We start from the raw sequence: 16,235 nt of genomic DNA, 5'->3' as shown, positions 1-16,235 counted from the left end.
CTGACTCCCAGCTGACCCAGCTGAGTGAGCTAGTAGCTCAGCTAGTTGAGCTGACATAACTTGGACCGAGCTAGACTGCACTGGATCGAGCTTTGTTCAGCTGATCGAGCTACTCGTCTACATCGTCCAGCTATTGTACAACTCTCCCAACTTGTTCTCTTCATCCTATTCAATCCTTCTAAGTCCTTTGATCCATTTATTGACATAGACCCATGATCCATTCTGATAATTTCACTCATCCCACCTTGTTCACGATCAATTCTCTTGATCTGAACAAAGGCAGTCTCGTTTCTATCGAAACGTCTAGGCCATGTGTCAAGATCTCGGGACGGGGATGCGACAATTAGAATCAACGCTTTGGCCTGAGGCACATGTAGTAAAGGTTCAAACGATGGAGCATGAGGCACAGAACATACCCACAGTACCGACTTTAGGACGATGGTGCTTCATAGATGGTTCATGGAAAGACAAGGATTTATTTTCAGGGCAAGGCTGGTATAGCACTTTACCGGGTTTTGATGGTTTACTAGGGGCAAAGAATGTAAGGGCATGTCTTTCACCTCTACACTCGGAGGTGGAGGTGGAGGCATTAATTTGGGCAATGGAAAGTATGAAGAATTTAAGACAGTTTTAGGTTACGTTTGCAACAGATTGTTCTCAATTGGTGAAGATGGTTTTGGAACCAGAAGAATGGCCAGCATTTGGAAGTTACCTGGAAGACATAAAGCTTTTAAAAAGAAGTTTCCTCAACTCAGACATCGTTCATGTACCCCGGACGGAGAACCTACGAGCGGATAGCTTAGCACGTAGTACTAGAAAACAACCGTCTTTCGTCGTTCACATGGATGTGGAGTTACCAATCTGGTTTACAGAGTCAACATGAGTCTGTAAATGTTTGTTGTAAAAAAAATAATAATAAAAAAATAAAGATAACATATATTCATATTCATATTAATATATTCTTTATCCGACATACTTCAAAAATATCAATTTTATTTGGAAGTATCCAATATTTCAAATCTCGGCTAACAAAATGATCTTTCAGGCATTTACAAGTTGTATAGAAATTAATTTTGTATTATTGGGATCATGATCAATCAGCCGGATATTACACATCGTATGCAACTAATTGTATTAAATTTATTATCATATCCAGATATTATACTGTTCATCTAGATAATAGATGATGGATTCATTTTATTAGGTGCATGTGACATGTATTATCGTTGTTGAATCGATTCACCAAATAGATGAGTCTACATTTAGCTGATCTGACAAAATGATATATATATGTAAGTGTTATAAGGTAGATTTAAATGACAACTGTAATCTTCTAAAATGATCTAAATGTAAGAACATGAAATTGGTATATATTTCTTAGAAACCTGCGGATTTGATAGACTTGAATTATGAGATGATCAATATGATGATGATTTCTTACCAAAGATTACCACAAAATAAACTCTCAACCCGTCTCATGATCAAAATATCGAAAAAATCTCATGTATCTTGTTAATTATTAATACAACCATATAGTTATACCAAATATTAAATCCTAATCAATTATCCAAATATTACGCATATTATCCACTTAATAGTATTGAATCTTAGTATGATCTCTGGATAGTTGACCAATCCATTTTAGTAGGTGCATGCAACATGTATTATCGTTGTTGATCCGGTTCACCCAAAATATCCCGACAACAACTACTTTGAACATTGTCTCTCCTTCTGAAAAGCATCATGCCACACCCAAGAATCTAGTCATAGAAACCAAAAATTGTTATGTAAACTTAATGTTTATATGATTAGCATGACACTGACTAAATAGATTATTGTTCGGTTTCCCAATTAGTTAACCGAATAAGTTAACGATTATATTGGCAGAGTTCATCAGTTTTGTACTTCAACTGAGAGTTGAAGAATCCGACAATCAAAGACTTTATTTCCGGTGGCTCAGTCATCGGTTTCATCCACTTTGAGTCATCTTGTCCAAATCCATAAATATAGAGCCTCCTCCACATTTTGAAGAAATTGTTGTTGCTCTTTTTTCTCTCCAGTTTATTTTCTACAAAGCATTTATTTCTAGTGGTCGAGTCAGTAGTTTCATCCACCTTGAGTCATCTTTTTCAAATCTATAAATATAGAAACCTCGCTTCGAAAAATCTGATGTTCTCTCTTTCCTGTCCAATCTATTTTCTCCAATGGAATGATTTCCGGCGGTCCAGTCTATAGTTTCATCCACCTTGAATCATTTCTTTCAAATCTATCGAGCTCTTCGGTGAAAAAACTTTACATGATATCTTAAACATTTTATTTTGGCCGCATATCTTGTTTGTAGATATCAGTATTGGATAATGATATCGAGAAAATAATTAGCATATCACTAAAAAAGTTTTTGACACAAATATAGTTTTTAAGAATAAAAATGAGTAAAATAGCATTTAATGTTTTATCAAAACAGATAAATATACATTTATACCCAATGGTAAATTAATTTAGACATTAGGGTTTAGAGTTAATGGGTATGATTTAGGATTTAAGGTTTAGGGTTTAGGGTTTAGAGTTTAGGGTTTAGGGTTTAGGGTTTAAAGTTTAGAGGTGGGGTTTAAGGTTTAGGGTTTAGAGTTAAAGGGTGGGATTTAGGATTTAGAGTTTAGGATTTAGAGTTTAGAATTTAGGGTTTAGGGTTTAAAGTTTAGGGTTTAAAGTTTACGTTTTAGAGTTTAAAACTGGGGAGTGAGGTTTTGGGATAAGATTTCAAATTTTGAAAAATAAGAAAAATTTAAATTTTTCAAAAGATAAAATGCTATTTGATCATTTTAGTTTTTGAAAGCTATTTTTATGACATAAACTTAAAAATGTGCTATTTTGGAGATTTGGTCTACGATATTTGCCACTATGTATCCTCTTTCATTTTTTTCAATTTGAAAATTACTTACGAATTTCAGGGTTATATTTATAAACTCATCCCTTAATCCTAAAGTTTCTACCGTTTTATCTCAAGATGAAATACTCCCAACAAATCCAGTTTTACATTTTTGTGTTATACGCTACAATTTCAAGATCTATAAACTTTCAAATTATTGACAAAAAAAAAAACTTTCAAATTATTATTGGGATTTGACTCTTAGAATCTTAATAATTACCAGATCAATTCTGACTAGAAGAATCTCTTTGTGGTTATGACTCAATACGTTTCGTCAAAACTCAAGCAACAAAAAACAGAAGCCAGACGGTTGGATCCAAATCTCATCACGAAGAAATGTACGGCAAAACCATATGCACCATCGTCTTCTTCGTCTTCCTCATAGCCTCCTACTCTATCTACATGGGCACCGTCGATCCAACCCCTTACTTCTCCCAGCTTCAGTCTCTCCCCCGCGGCATCTCCTCCTCCTCCTCCTCTCCCTGTAACTCCACCGCCGCACAACCTCTCCGCGTATTCATGTACGACCTCCCTCGAAAATTCAACATCGCGATGATGGATCCTCACAGCTCAGACGTCGAGCCAATCACCGCCAAGAACCTCCCTCCCTGGCCCCAGACCTCCGGGATCAAGCGCCAGCACAGCGTCGAGTACTGGCTCATGGCCTCGCTTCTCCGCAACGGAGGAGAGAAAGAGGCGGTTAGGGTTTTTGATCCGGAATCGGCGGATGCCTTCTACGTCCCCTTCTTCTCTTCCTTGAGCTTCAACACTCACGGGAAGAACATGACCGATCCGGATACGGAGTTTGACCGGCTATTACAGGTGACGATCTGATGAATCGTTGAAAATCTGACCGGCGATTGACGGTTGACAATTTTGCGAATTGATTTCTTTTTTTCAGGTTGAGTTAATGGAGTATCTTGAGAATTCTAACTACTGGCAACGCTCAGGTGGTAGAGACCATGTGATTCCCATGACGCATCCTAATGCCTTTAGATTCTTGAGGCAGCAAGTTAACGCATCGATCCTTATTGTTGCTGACTTTGGGCGTTACCCAAAGGAGATGGCACGTTTAGATAAAGACGTGGTTTCTCCGTATGTACATGTAGTTGAGTCCTTTAGAGAGGATGGGGATGATGATAGTACTCCCGATCCCTTCGAGGCTCGCAGCACGCTTCTTTACTTCCGTGGGAATACTGTTAGGAAGGCTGAAGGGAGAATCCGTCTCAAGTTGGAGAAGTTGTTGGCTGGTAACTCTGATGTTCACTATGAGAAGAGTGTAGCAACAACACAAAACATCAAAGTGGTAAGCTCTTGTGTACTAGGATACTGATTCATGTGTTTGGTTCTTGTATGGGTTAGTTATTGTTCTTTTTAAGCTGGTTTAGAGAGGGATAATAGGAAGATTATTTTCTCTTATTGTGTTTGTTTTTTTTTGCTTGTAACTCCAGTCTACGGAAGGGATGAGATCATCAAAGTTCTGTCTGCATCCAGCTGGAGACACTCCATCTTCATGCCGCTTATTTGATGCCATTGTCAGCCACTGCATTCCGGTCATCATAAGCGACAAGATCGAGCTGCCCTTCGAAGATGAGATAGACTACTCAGAGTTCTCAGTCTTCTACTCTGTAAAAGAGGCGCTTGAACCAGGCTTCATCCTCGACAACCTCCGCCAGTTTCCCAAGGAGAAATGGTTGAAGATGTGGGAAAACCTGAAGAACGTATCTCATCACTTCGAGTTTCAGTACCCGCCCAAGAGGGAAGACGCGGTTAACATGTTGTGGAGACAGGTGAAACACAAGATACCAAATGTCAAGCTCGCTGTACATAGAAACAGGAGGTTGAAAGTCCCTGATTGGTGGCTCTGAAGAATGACAAGATTTTTCTGAAGATCAAGCCTTAATCATTTTCTTTCCTTCCAATACTGTACATTAGTTGATTCTTTTGTTACCTTTTTGAGTTTCGTGACCCATTTTTATAGGCATATATACTCTAAAAACATCATTTTTATAACCAGATAATAATCTTTAAAAAGGTTTGGGATTAGAGAGTTCATGTTGATGTGAACTCGTAGTGGAAACAAGAGGGGATCAAGCTGATTCTCCTTTTCTATTCCTGTTGTCTTGTTCTAAACCCACTAGAGATAATAATGCCGACCATTTGGAGCATAGTATCTTTGTGCCTTTGTGGGGACTGGGGAGTCATGGGCTTCTTAATCACCGCAACGAGATGGTTAAATAGCGTTAAAAATCAGAAAACGTGTTTATGTGGCATATTATGCAATTATATCTCTTTAGATCCTGTGAAGGGGGCATTTGCGTCATTCCGGTATCTGTATAAATAACTCTCAGTCGCCGAAGCTGACGAGGAGCAACAGACTAGTAGTTAGTAAGTAGTAACAGGCACGTTCTCTCCGCCCAAAAATACAAACTGGAGACTGGAGAAGAATATCTCAAAACGAGATGCGAGTTGTCAGAATCTCATGCGTCGGAACACGTCATCTTTCACCTCCCTCCTCCTCCGCCGCCCATTCTGACGTCTCTGCCTCCTCGGCCGGTACGTTTTCTCCTCTCGCCTGTACATTTACTTTCCTATAGTTGGTAACGCCGATTATATTAATGGAATATCCGTATTTGATCGTTGTTCATTTCTATTTATTCTCCTTGTTAGATCCATGTGATGCCAAAGATTTATTTTTCTTTCTGGTTCTTTAGAAACAGAAACCAAATTGAAATTTTCTCCCTTCAGCATATAATCATTCTTTCTTAACTAAAATCTCCATTTTCTATCAAAGTTAGTTTAGTTTAGTTGTAAATGTCTGAGTGTTGCACATTGCGCTAACTGTGGGTATAATTTAACTGTCGTCAGTGATGTTTCATTCACTCAAAGCTGGTGAACTGTAGCAGAGTATGTGCTTATCTACAGTATCAATAACGTGGGTGAATAGTGATAAACCAAAATAACATATACAAGAAAATTAGTATTTTAAAATTTTCTTATATGGTTTGAAATACTATAATGATATTATATATTATACAGTACATGTTTTATAAGTATACAATATGTGATGTTTTAGGACTCTTCTTGGCACAATTATTAGGTGTCCGGGTTAGAAGGAGCATCGGCTTCATTTCGTGTCTGAATCATAATCTAAAAGATTAGGTCCCCCTGTGGGTCCCCCAGTGAATAATTCGCATCGGTCGTTCATAGGATTTTACCGGTTTAGTTTAATCGGGCGGGTTTGGGAGATCCGTGAATGATTCAATCGGTCTGCCACGTGAGTCAAACTTCAAGTAGATCTGTGCTCGTTGGTAAATAATTTGGCAATCTTTGATAAATCTAATTTTTAGAATCGAAACTTTATAAAAAAAACGATATAAAATAGAATTTTAGTGTTGTGCTTTTGGTCCCCCATATATCTAAATCTGCCTCTAGGGCATATGTTGACAAGTTTCTATAAACTGAAGTAGATGGCTAGTGGTTAGGGTAGTCATAATGTTTCCATATGGCGTCAAGAATTATTATTGTCTATAGGTCTATTGTTAGGTAAGTTGTCACCATAATGAGATTTTGGAGTGTCCAATCTTGATTAACTAATTGATCCAAAATCAAACTGATTGTAAATAAACCTATTTGGACCCCAACCCAAACTGAACATAAATTATAAAAATCTTTAGTTTTGTTGGACTACTTTTACATTTTCTCAGTTTTCAAAAAAATAGAATTTTTAGATTTAGGTCTTGTTCGTTTTTGTATGTAGATTATCCATATGGATGCAAAATCTATAATTTTAAAAATATTTGAATATATTTGAGATACAAAAATATGTAAAGTTTGGATGCAATTTGCATCTCACGTCAAAAGATTTAGATACTCTTAATACAAATATAAAGTTCAATTAGATTAGTATTGTAATTATTATATAGCAAAACTGAATTTTCTCGTTGAAATGAAAAAATAAGTTTTCTTGTCAAAATCGATTTTTCCGCTAAAATCCCACTAAAACGATAAATAGAGTTTTCCTATCAAACAACAAAATAAAGTTTTATCGCCAAAACTACAAAATCTATTTCCCGCCGTAATCATAAAATCAAAAAATTTCCACCAAAATTACAAAATCATTTTTTCCGCCAAGATAGCAAATCGAGTTTTTTCTCCAACGACTAAGGTTTTATTCAAAATGGCAAACAAAATTGCAAATTTATGTTCTAATTTGTTAAAAATATAATTTATATATTTTTATCCAATATTATAGATTGTTCATATTAATAATATAAATTGTGTCTTTTATCTAGGTGCATCTAAATGTTGTATCAAATATAAAAAAAACATTGCCTTAGTTTTTGTTTCACAAACATAGAATTTCTAAAATTTTAAGATACTTAGTAATTTTTATTAATAAATTTTATAATTTAAAAAAAAACATCAATTGAAGATATTTGTTTGACTTAAATATCATTGTTTGATAGTTGTTGAAAAAAATAATAATAAAAAATTATTTGGAATATTTATTATGTTTTTAGTTGTGTGAATACTAAAATCGATTTTATAGGAATGAGAAGACTGTTACAAAAAAAAAAAGGAACGACAAGACTATAATTATTCTTAGGGTCCGACTGGTGACCATCCGGGAAACAAGAGGAACGAATAAAAAAGGAATGTACGGGAATAAAATACCAGGAATGAAAAGGAATGGTTATTCCTTATCAAATTTGACAAGGAATAATTTTGTTCTTTAATTCTCTACGAAAAAGGGAATGAAAGGGAATGAGAGGAAATTATTATTCCTTGTGAATGGTAATTTTTTTTAGGAACGTTAGGGAATGCATGATTCCTCGTCGTTCCCTGGTCACCATTCATACCCTTAGTTTTTGGCAAAAGTCGACCATACCAAACAAAACCCATGGCTAGGTTTCTGTTCGGTTTCCTCGATTTTATAGGAATGAGAAGACTGTTACAAAAAAAAAAGGAATGAGGAGACTATTTAAGCGTTCGTTTACATGTCGCGCGACATGCGACCTGCGACTGATCGCACGTCGCAGGTTGTTGTTCGTTTTGCTGTCGCGTAACATGCGACCTGCGATTGGTCGCAAGTCGCAGGTTGTTGTTCGTTTTGATGTCGCGCGACTGATCGCGCGACCAGTCGCGGGTTTCCATTTAAGTCGCCCGAAAAAACAGCGACTAAAAATTAAGAAAATTTTGATCGCGCGACTGGTCGCAGGTCGCAGATCGCAGGTCGCGCGACACATAAACGAACATAGTTTTAGTCGCAAGTCGCATGTTTAGTCGTAGGTCGCAAGTCGCAAGTCGCGCGACACATAAACGAATGTAATCTTAGTCGCAGGTCGCAGGTCGCGCGACAAGTAAACGAACATGGCCTATAATTATTCTTAGTTTTTGGCAAAAGTCGACCATACCAATAATTATTCTTAGTTTTTGGCAAAAGTCGACCATACCAAACAGAACCCATGGCTAGGTTTCTGTTCGGTTTCCTTCCTATATACATAAACCGAAATTTATTTATTAATCGAACTCTTGGGGCCCTCATCTTGTATGACTTGAACAAGTCTGTTTTGAAGCTTCAGTTCTAATGAAAGCCACTACTTTTGGTTCTATAATTAGATTTCTGTTCTTAGTATTAGATGCTTACATGTAATTCTCGAGCGCAATTTGGTTAGAAAAACGTAAATTTATCAACAACATAGCGGTTAAAAGAACCTTCCTTAGGCTAGCTTTGTGTTCTCGATGTGATCTTGATTATTTTGTGTAGTGCTGAGTAATGCAGACGCAGAGGATGCGAGTTGTGGTGGCACTGGCACGCCGAGTTTGAGAATCAAGAAGAAGCTAACATGTGTGTGCTTCTACCGCAAGAGAGCTTACGAGCGCATCTGCTCTAACATGACACCATTGCAGGTATAACACAAATAGGAAAACAACAGCTGCATAAACTGGCTTTTAATGAAACCATATTAATGTGTTTTCTCTTTTCAGGAAGAAAGACTGAAGAGGCTGACAAAGAGAATGAATAATTGCTTCGATGCGTCGAGGGCTGACCATCAGGATGCACTGAGAGCATTGTGGTCAGCAACGTATCCCGAGAAAAAGCTTGAGGCTTTAATCTCAGATCAGTGGAAAGATATGGGATGGCAAGGAAAAGATCCATCCACTGATTTCAGGTTAGGCTCTCTCGAGTAACATATATCATGCCAAAAATAGTGCTTACATTTGTTTGTTATCAGAGGAGGTGGATTCATATCACTGGAGAATCTTCTCTTCTTTGCCAAGACATTCCCGGTAAACTTAACTCTCATCACCTTTCTACTTACAGAACATTCATAACACTCTTTATGTAATTTCTCGGTTCCATTGGTGTGTAGACTTCGTTTCAGCGTCTGTTGAAGAAACAGGGAGGCAAAAGAGCGGCTTGGGAATATCCATTTGCTGTAGCTGGTGTCAACATCACCTTCATGATCATGCAAATGCTCGACCTAGAAGCCTGTGAGTATCCACTCACTTACTTTCATTTAAATGTTTTGCCTTAGATTGTCAAACAAAACGTGTTGCTTACTCAACTACATATGCAGCAAAGCCTAGGACATTCGTACGGTCAGTATTCTTACAAATGCTATCAGGTAAAAACATGGAAACATATATATCAGACAAGTTTTCTTACATGGCTCTTTGGTTGCTTGATTTTTTACTAAGTTTTTGAAAAATGTAGAAAACGAATGGGCTTTTGATTTGCTTTATTGCGTGGCCTTTGCGGTGATGGACAAACAATGGCTAGACAGGAACGCTACCTACATGGAATTCAACGTGAGTTGTGTTTTCATTATGATGTATACAATAATATCCTTATGATGGTGATGATGAGATGGATGGATGGATGGTGTAGGATGTGTTGAGATGTACGAGGGCGCAGCTGGAGAGAGAGCTGATGATGGATGATGTTTTCAGGATCGAAGATATGCCCTCCTTCTCTCTTCTCTCTTAAGTCTTATACCTATCAAGTTCTTGATTTGTCACTCATAGAGTTCAAGGAAGGAAACACAAAGAGGTCTATCTTCTTAGGAGTATCCGACATTCGAGATGAGTGAACAAGTTTGATATGAATTGTTGTAATCTGAATATACTTATCATGTACAAGCATTCGAAATTAATTAAGTCACATATGAATCCTCACCTCAATTCACTAGACCACAACCACGAGATACGAATTATTGAGTTGGTAACATTAATGTTGTTTAAGAGAAGCAAGAGTACCGTCTATTCGGGAAGGTTTCGAGTCATTAATGTTGTTTAAATCACAAACGGTGTTTTACCGATGGATCATGAAAAATCAGAAAATTAATTAAATCACCTCACCTCAATTCATTAATGTTGTTTAAGTCACAAATGGTCTTTACGGATGGATCATGGAAAATCAGGAAATCTATTCGGAACAAGAGTCGTATAGTACTTTGGAAGGTTTTGAAGGTTTAATGGGAGCGAGAAATACAAGAGCGAGCCAGTCGCCACTGTACTCGGAGATAGAGGCTCTCATTTGGGCAATAGAATATACGCGAATCTTAAACAGTTTTCTGTTACTTTTGCAATGGTTTGTTTTCAGTTGGTAAAAAAAGTTTCGGAACCCGAAGAAATGGCCAACCTTGTCAATTATTTGAAATACATCAAATCTTGAAGAGACGTTTCAACAGCTCATAGCTTATTCATATACCACGGACGCAGAATTCAAAGGCAGTCAGTTTAGCACACAGTGCAAGAAAATAACCGTCGTTTGTTGTCAATATGGATGCGGAGCTACCACTTTGATTTGCAAAGTCTATATGAATCATGAGTTGCTGACAAAAAAAAAATTATCAAACGCACCGGAAGTGCATAATCCATAATTCTACAATACTGGAACAACATATTCCCATATCCTCTCCTGACACACTCACTTCATTACTTATTTTTGAGCTTTTTAACTTCAGTTTCCTAGCTATTTTCGTGCTTTTAAGTATTATATCTTTGTGGCATTTGTGGTGAGAAGTACAGCATCAAAGGTCACTTGCTTTATTGCTTAGGGGTTATGTCATTTTGTAGCTACCGGCCATATATACTTTTTTGGTAGTCTACCCGCCATATATGGTTGGACGCCTAAAGCATGAAACAAAATAATTATACAATTATCCATGAACCACTACGCTACAGAATTTGATGTTCTTACTACACCATCCATACTAATGTGACATGCTTATTATCCAAGTATATTAATATATATATCTTCTGGCTTTTGGGAAGATAATATATTTTTGCAAGCTATCATGGACTTTTCTAATGCACCGACTACTTCAAAAAGGAGTAGTAAATTAGTATTGAAGTAGAACTATTTTTCTTTTTCAAGAATTTAATTCGTTAACCACTACCAATCCAAACGTAAAACCTTAAAGAATTTTACACAATCATTCATGCAGTCGGAAGTATACACGTGTCCTTGTCGGTATCTCCTTGAATATTTACGTCACGCGGAGCCCACAGCGAAGCATCTAGACACGACACGAAACTCAAGAAAATGATTCTCTTTCCAGGCCCAACCTCACCAGATTTATTCTCAACCGTTAGATCACGTGCACTAAGTCCATCCCTTTCGTTTTACAACCAATCCTCGACCTGATGTGAAAGATACTGTACTGCTTTAATACAATATAGAGAGAGACCACTAGTAGTGACCGGCAAGAGACTTCTGAACCAAATCTAAAGAGCTCTCAGCACAAACTAGGTAAAGAGCTGTTAAGTTGTTTCTTTGGTGTGTAGATGGAAACAGAGAAAAACAGCAAGGAGCTAGGGCTTAACCACCTAGGGTTCGTGAGAGTTGCAGCGATCCAGGTTCTTGTTAGCCTCTCAAACCTATACGACTACGCCAAACAAAACTCTGGTCCTCTTAAACCGGCGGTGGGAAAGGTGGAAGGAGCCGTCACCACCGTCGTCACCCCTGTCTTCAACAAATTCAAAGATGTTCCAGATACTCTTCTCCTCTTTCTTGATCACAAGGTAAACCCCAGTTTCAAATCTTCTTCCATGTTCTTGATTGGTAGATCTGATGACCTAGTTTTGGCTGAGTCCTTACTTTTTTTGCTTTCTAGGTTGGTGAAGTTTCGAACAAGTTTGATAAGCATGCTCCTCCACTGGCTAAGCAAGTAGTAAGCCAAGCACATGTACTGATCCAGGCGACTACAGAGAAGGCTCAAAGCTTTGTGAAAGAGGCTCGTACTGGTGGTCCTAAAGCTGCCTTTAACTATGCTGCAGCCGAGTACAAGTACTTCGTTGTGACTAACTCGGTTAAAGTCTGGGCTAAACTCAACCAGTACAAACCTATTCATGCAGTGGGAAACAAAGCTTTGCCACTGGCTGCAAACTTGTCTGGTATGTACAACGATTTGGTGACTAACATGACCAAGATGGGTTACCCTGTGGTTGGTTATCTTCCTTTGGTTCCTGTTGATGACATTGTCAAGGCTTATGAAAAGGAACAAGATGCAGCGCAAAAGAAAGGAGATACTACCCCTGCTACTGATGGGAACAAATCATCTTCTGATTCGGACACTGATTGAAACATTTGTGAGCCTGGTTTGTTGGGTTTGGTAACTTGTGTAAATGATCTTATTAGGCTCTTTCTTGTTCTTCTTTGATCACAGAACTTGGTCTTGCAGTGTTTCATTTGTTGTTGGTTGATGTGTGTATTTTCTATCTATGTAACAAAGAAGGTAATAATATTGAGCAACAAAACCTTTAAGAATATTGGAAAGTTGTCGCATTTAAGAAAGTATATTCATATCAAATATGCAAATAGAGAATCAAAACAGCTTTACTAAGAAACAATCTCTCATTTGAATACAAGTCTTCAAGAGTTATTATTCGAGTTTGTACCAAGCTTCCAGGCACCTGAAGAACAAAAAAGGAACAAAGGGAGACATACGCATCCTTCCAGACAGCATCATAACAATCTTCGCTCTGAAACAGACAAAACAGACTGATCAAAATCGAGGTCCTTTAGCAAACAACAGCTAGTCATGCTTGAATATGAAGCTGAAACTTAGATATTGAAGAAAGACTGCAGATTCCAAGAACATATGCTAAGGAGAGGTGTACAAACTCCTCATATGAACAATACACAACACTCCACTAAGCGGATGAACCAATGGCTAAGCCCAACCACCAAATATATCTACATAGCTTAGTCCATCAAGCAGAACAAAAGTGCAAACACTAATCATTCACAGCATTTCAACAACCCTAAATACTCGAAGCATATATCGATCTTGGCAATTCATCTAATCACAAGACACAAATGCAGCTATGAGTTGCACACTAGAGAAAATCATATATATTCAAAAGCTGCATATAGTGACCATAAGAGAACTCACCACTGTTCGATCAGTTTGAAGATGAAGAAGAAGGGTGGTCCTTGAGGAGATCGTCATAAGGGTCCCTACGACCAGCAACCTGACTGATCTGAGGATCCCAACGAAGCTGAGCGTTGTGACGCTCAAAAGTCCAGAAACCATAAGGACGAATAGGCAAAGCCCACATCTCCTTAATCTTCTTGCACCTCTCGTGCATCTCATATATGTGCTCCCTCGCTTTCCTGTCTCTCACCTCCGGATCCTCCATCAACCTCAGCACCAGATTCTCCGCAAACTCCATTATGAAACCCATCTCGTTCCCCAAATCACTGCAATTGAAAAAAAACAAAATAAAACCAAACTTGCTCAAGAACTGATTTTGAAATTAGGGTTTTCTATCGAATTCGATTCCCAATCTAGATCTAGGTTAGGCTGCATCAAAATCTTTACTTGAGGCGATGAAATTGAGATTGGCATAAGCCCTTGGGAGTGAAAAGGAAACTTACGATTAGATACGAAACCAGAGGAGGAAGAAGATCGCTGATGCTCTGCTTTGGGATAGTCAGGGACCTTTTAATAGAATGAGGAGACTCGCGGGCGTGTGATGAAAGAGAAGACAGAAACTGCGTGCTGTTTGGTACTTAGTAACGAGGAAACAAGACGTTTTCCTTTCCTAGAGCCGCCACGCGGTTTATGTCACGTTTTTACTTCTGCAGACACTACTACCCTTTCTGTTGCTATTTTTTTCCAAAAAAATCTCATGCCACTCGGTTAGACGATCAGTGCCGGTGCGGGCCCTGGCAAGAAGCCAAGAAAGCATGCGCTTCTGGCCTTTAATTCTATAAAAATATTTTAGCCGAAATAAAAACCACTCTAGCTCGACTGGGAAGAGGTTAGTTAGTTTGAGTAACATGTGACAAGTTCGGTATAAGCTAACACTTTCTGTTCTTTTTATTATTGTAACATCTAGTGGGTCAAAAATATAATGTTGCTTCTGCCCCACCAAAAGTCCAAAAAGTCTGGGCCGCTACTGAAGACGGTAACCCAATTGTACTGTATATTTTTCAGATTTGTGAAATGTTATCTTAATGAGTCTGAGAGGGCAAATCTAATAATGGGTAAACTGTGTATGATAACTGCATCTGGATATACAAAACGTATTTTGAATGAGTTGTGAAATCCATATCTTTATATGTGGGTCAATCAACTGGTCTATACTCTATAGTGAGAGTAGAATAAAATTTTGGAGATTATATGTTGCTGGTCTCAAGAGGAAGGCTGGCATCTATGAATTATTCCAAACAGAAACATAGGTACAATTCCAACCTTTTTTATTAATTCTTTGTTAACCAAAGAGCGATCGGAAACTAACTTCGCTATCCATACAGTGGTGAATAAAACAAACATGATCTAAAATTTTCTTAAACAAATATCTCCTTTGATTACTTTAGCAAATAGTTTCTCGATTTTCCAAGAGCCGCAATACCCGTTTTGCCAATAATGCCGATTGAAATTATCTATATCCCAAAAACTGATTACTCTAGATTTTTTTCTGACATAGTTTATTCCAAAACATTCAGTGCATTCTTCAATGGTACGAACTTCAATTAGTGGAAGTAAAAGATGCATTTATTTTCGACTACTATGAATTTGGCTAGGTATCTGACTGAGGTCAAATTTGTGTTATCCGCAGACAACATGGATCCAAGGACTCTTGTTAGTATTGTTACATGGAAATATGGCGACTTCTTATGCAAAAAATACATTCAAAATCGTTTGGAAGACCAACTGTTCAATGGTTACAGTGAGGTTGAAACTACAAGATCTGTGGGATGATTTGGAAAAGAAATACAAACCTTTCAGTGACGGCTTTGGAACTTCTTCACAGTAAGATTTCTAAAATTTGTGATGGTTGATTAACCTTTCAAGAAATCGGTGAAGAAGGAACGAAGCTATGTGAGACCTTCAGAATGAATTGATTCATTGGGAAGTTTCTTCGTAGTTGGGAAGACTTCAAAAATTATCTTGCTTACAAGAAGAAGACCTTGAAGTTGGCAATCTGATTCCTAGGCTTCAAAATCAGTCACTAAAATGTGATAAAGATGGACGAGTTTATACTCATGACGCTAATGTAGCTGAGTAAAAGAATAATGGTTAAGGAAATGCAAGATTCAAAAATCTGGGTTGAATAAGTTTTCCCAGTAAACTCCCAAGAGCTTCAAGAAACAAGTATGATACCACTCAAATTATCCTAAGTAGTGAATTACTTTCTTAAATAAGAGGTTCAGTTGCAGTACTTAGGGATCGAATCCACAAAGAGCTAGGGAACCTATTAAATCTAGTCAAATTATTAATTCTAATTGTTTGTTGTTTTATGGTAGTAAATAGCAATCCTAATTGAGTAAGTCTATTGCTCGACTAACAAGATGACTGGGGGTGTAACTTATTGGAAGATATTAGATGCAGAGTTATGGTTTCTATTCAGATGTTGGAGATTATAATCCTATAGATGCCTAACAGTTGCATGCATGATATATTAGAGCTCAACTCCTTAATCACAGTGATCAACGATGGCAATGTTTCACTGGTTAACTAACTAGATCTTGGATCTCAACTGTCGTCTTTTGGTCACAAGAAAGTGTCGATCGATGATCCTATAGGGATATCGATCGATACATCTTTTGCAATATCGATCGATTTTCAGAAGACAATATCGATCGATGCTTCTAGCTAAGCCCTAGGCGCAGGTTGATAATGCTCACTAGTCTGCTAGATCAGCGGTTAGCATCTTTCTAGCTGTCCTAGCATGACAAATTAGATTCAGGACATGATGGTCAAGGATGCTTGACTCATGCTAATTCCTAGGTTCATGTTCTAGTTAGCAAGGCTAAAACAAGCATTAATGAACAATCAATCAATGA

General features: G+C 37.7%; 4 protein-coding genes across 5 annotated transcripts; 3 read left to right on the top strand and 1 right to left on the bottom strand.

The window, feature by feature from the left end:
- The first annotated feature begins 3,100 nt into the window (after window positions 1–3,100).
- LOC106322901 (probable arabinosyltransferase ARAD1) lies at window positions 3,101–4,972 on the top strand. The gene is made up of 3 exons (XM_013761054.1): window positions 3,101–3,751; window positions 3,831–4,235; window positions 4,381–4,972. The coding sequence occupies exons 1-3, from the start codon at window positions 3,266–3,268 to the stop codon at window positions 4,795–4,797; spliced, it is 1,308 nt and encodes a 435-aa protein (XP_013616508.1). The 5' UTR covers window positions 3,101–3,265; the 3' UTR covers window positions 4,798–4,972.
- A 267-nt stretch (window positions 4,973–5,239) lies between these two features.
- Window positions 5,240–10,117, top strand: LOC106323050 (ELMO domain-containing protein A). Of its 2 annotated transcripts, none has more exons than XM_013761218.1 (8): window positions 5,240–5,485; window positions 8,715–8,842; window positions 8,921–9,105; window positions 9,169–9,223; window positions 9,307–9,427; window positions 9,514–9,561; window positions 9,651–9,745; window positions 9,825–10,117. In XM_013761218.1, exons 1-8 carry the CDS (start codon window positions 5,392–5,394, stop codon window positions 9,921–9,923), a joined length of 825 nt encoding a protein of 274 aa, XP_013616672.1. In that variant the 5' UTR covers window positions 5,240–5,391; the 3' UTR covers window positions 9,924–10,117. The 2 variants fall into 2 exon arrangements, with proteins under 2 accessions (XP_013616672.1, XP_013616671.1); XM_013761217.1 differs by having other exon boundaries at window positions 5,243–5,485; window positions 8,700–8,842.
- Window positions 10,118–11,628: 1,511 nt separating this feature from the next.
- On the top strand, window positions 11,629–12,737 carry LOC106327772 (REF/SRPP-like protein At1g67360). Its single transcript, XM_013766020.1, has 2 exons — window positions 11,629–11,962; window positions 12,055–12,737. The coding sequence occupies exons 1-2, from the start codon at window positions 11,726–11,728 to the stop codon at window positions 12,520–12,522; spliced, it is 705 nt and encodes a 234-aa protein (XP_013621474.1). The 5' UTR covers window positions 11,629–11,725; the 3' UTR covers window positions 12,523–12,737.
- A 542-nt stretch (window positions 12,738–13,279) lies between these two features.
- Window positions 13,280–13,932, bottom strand: LOC106323560. Its single transcript, XM_013761662.1, is given in 2 exon segments — window positions 13,280–13,643; window positions 13,821–13,932. A coding segment is annotated over 1 exon segment (348 nt). The 5' UTR covers window positions 13,628–13,643; window positions 13,821–13,932.
- Window positions 13,933–16,235: the final 2,303 nt, after the last annotated feature.

The sequence above is a fragment of the Brassica oleracea genome, chromosome C2 (assembly GCF_000695525.1).
Source record: "Brassica oleracea var. oleracea cultivar TO1000 chromosome C2, BOL, whole genome shotgun sequence".
Classification (NCBI taxonomy): domain Eukaryota; kingdom Viridiplantae; phylum Streptophyta; class Magnoliopsida; order Brassicales; family Brassicaceae; genus Brassica; species Brassica oleracea.
The sequence above is the reverse complement of the archived record's forward strand: the minus strand, read 5'-3'. Positions and strand labels throughout refer to the sequence as shown.

Bases quoted from the DNA above. Each gene is read 5' to 3' on its own strand.
- LOC106322901 (XM_013761054.1), top strand. From the start codon at position 3,266: ATGTACGGCAAAACCATATGCACCATCGTCTTCTTCGTCTTCCTCATA. The intron at 3,752-3,830 runs GTGACGATCTGA...TCTTTTTTTCAG, and splicing joins AGTTTGACCGGCTATTACAG to GTTGAGTTAATGGAGTATCT. The intron at 4,236-4,380 runs GTAAGCTCTTGT...TTGTAACTCCAG, and splicing joins CAACACAAAACATCAAAGTG to TCTACGGAAGGGATGAGATC.
- LOC106323050 (XM_013761217.1), top strand. From the start codon at position 5,392: ATGCGAGTTGTCAGAATCTCATGCGTCGGAACACGTCATCTTTCACCT. The intron at 8,843-8,920 runs GTATAACACAAA...TTCTCTTTTCAG, and splicing joins CTAACATGACACCATTGCAG to GAAGAAAGACTGAAGAGGCT. The intron at 9,746-9,824 runs GTGAGTTGTGTT...TGGATGGTGTAG, and splicing joins CTACCTACATGGAATTCAAC to GATGTGTTGAGATGTACGAG.
- LOC106327772 (XM_013766020.1), top strand. From the start codon at position 11,726: ATGGAAACAGAGAAAAACAGCAAGGAGCTAGGGCTTAACCACCTAGGG. The intron at 11,963-12,054 runs GTAAACCCCAGT...TTTGCTTTCTAG, and splicing joins TCCTCTTTCTTGATCACAAG to GTTGGTGAAGTTTCGAACAA.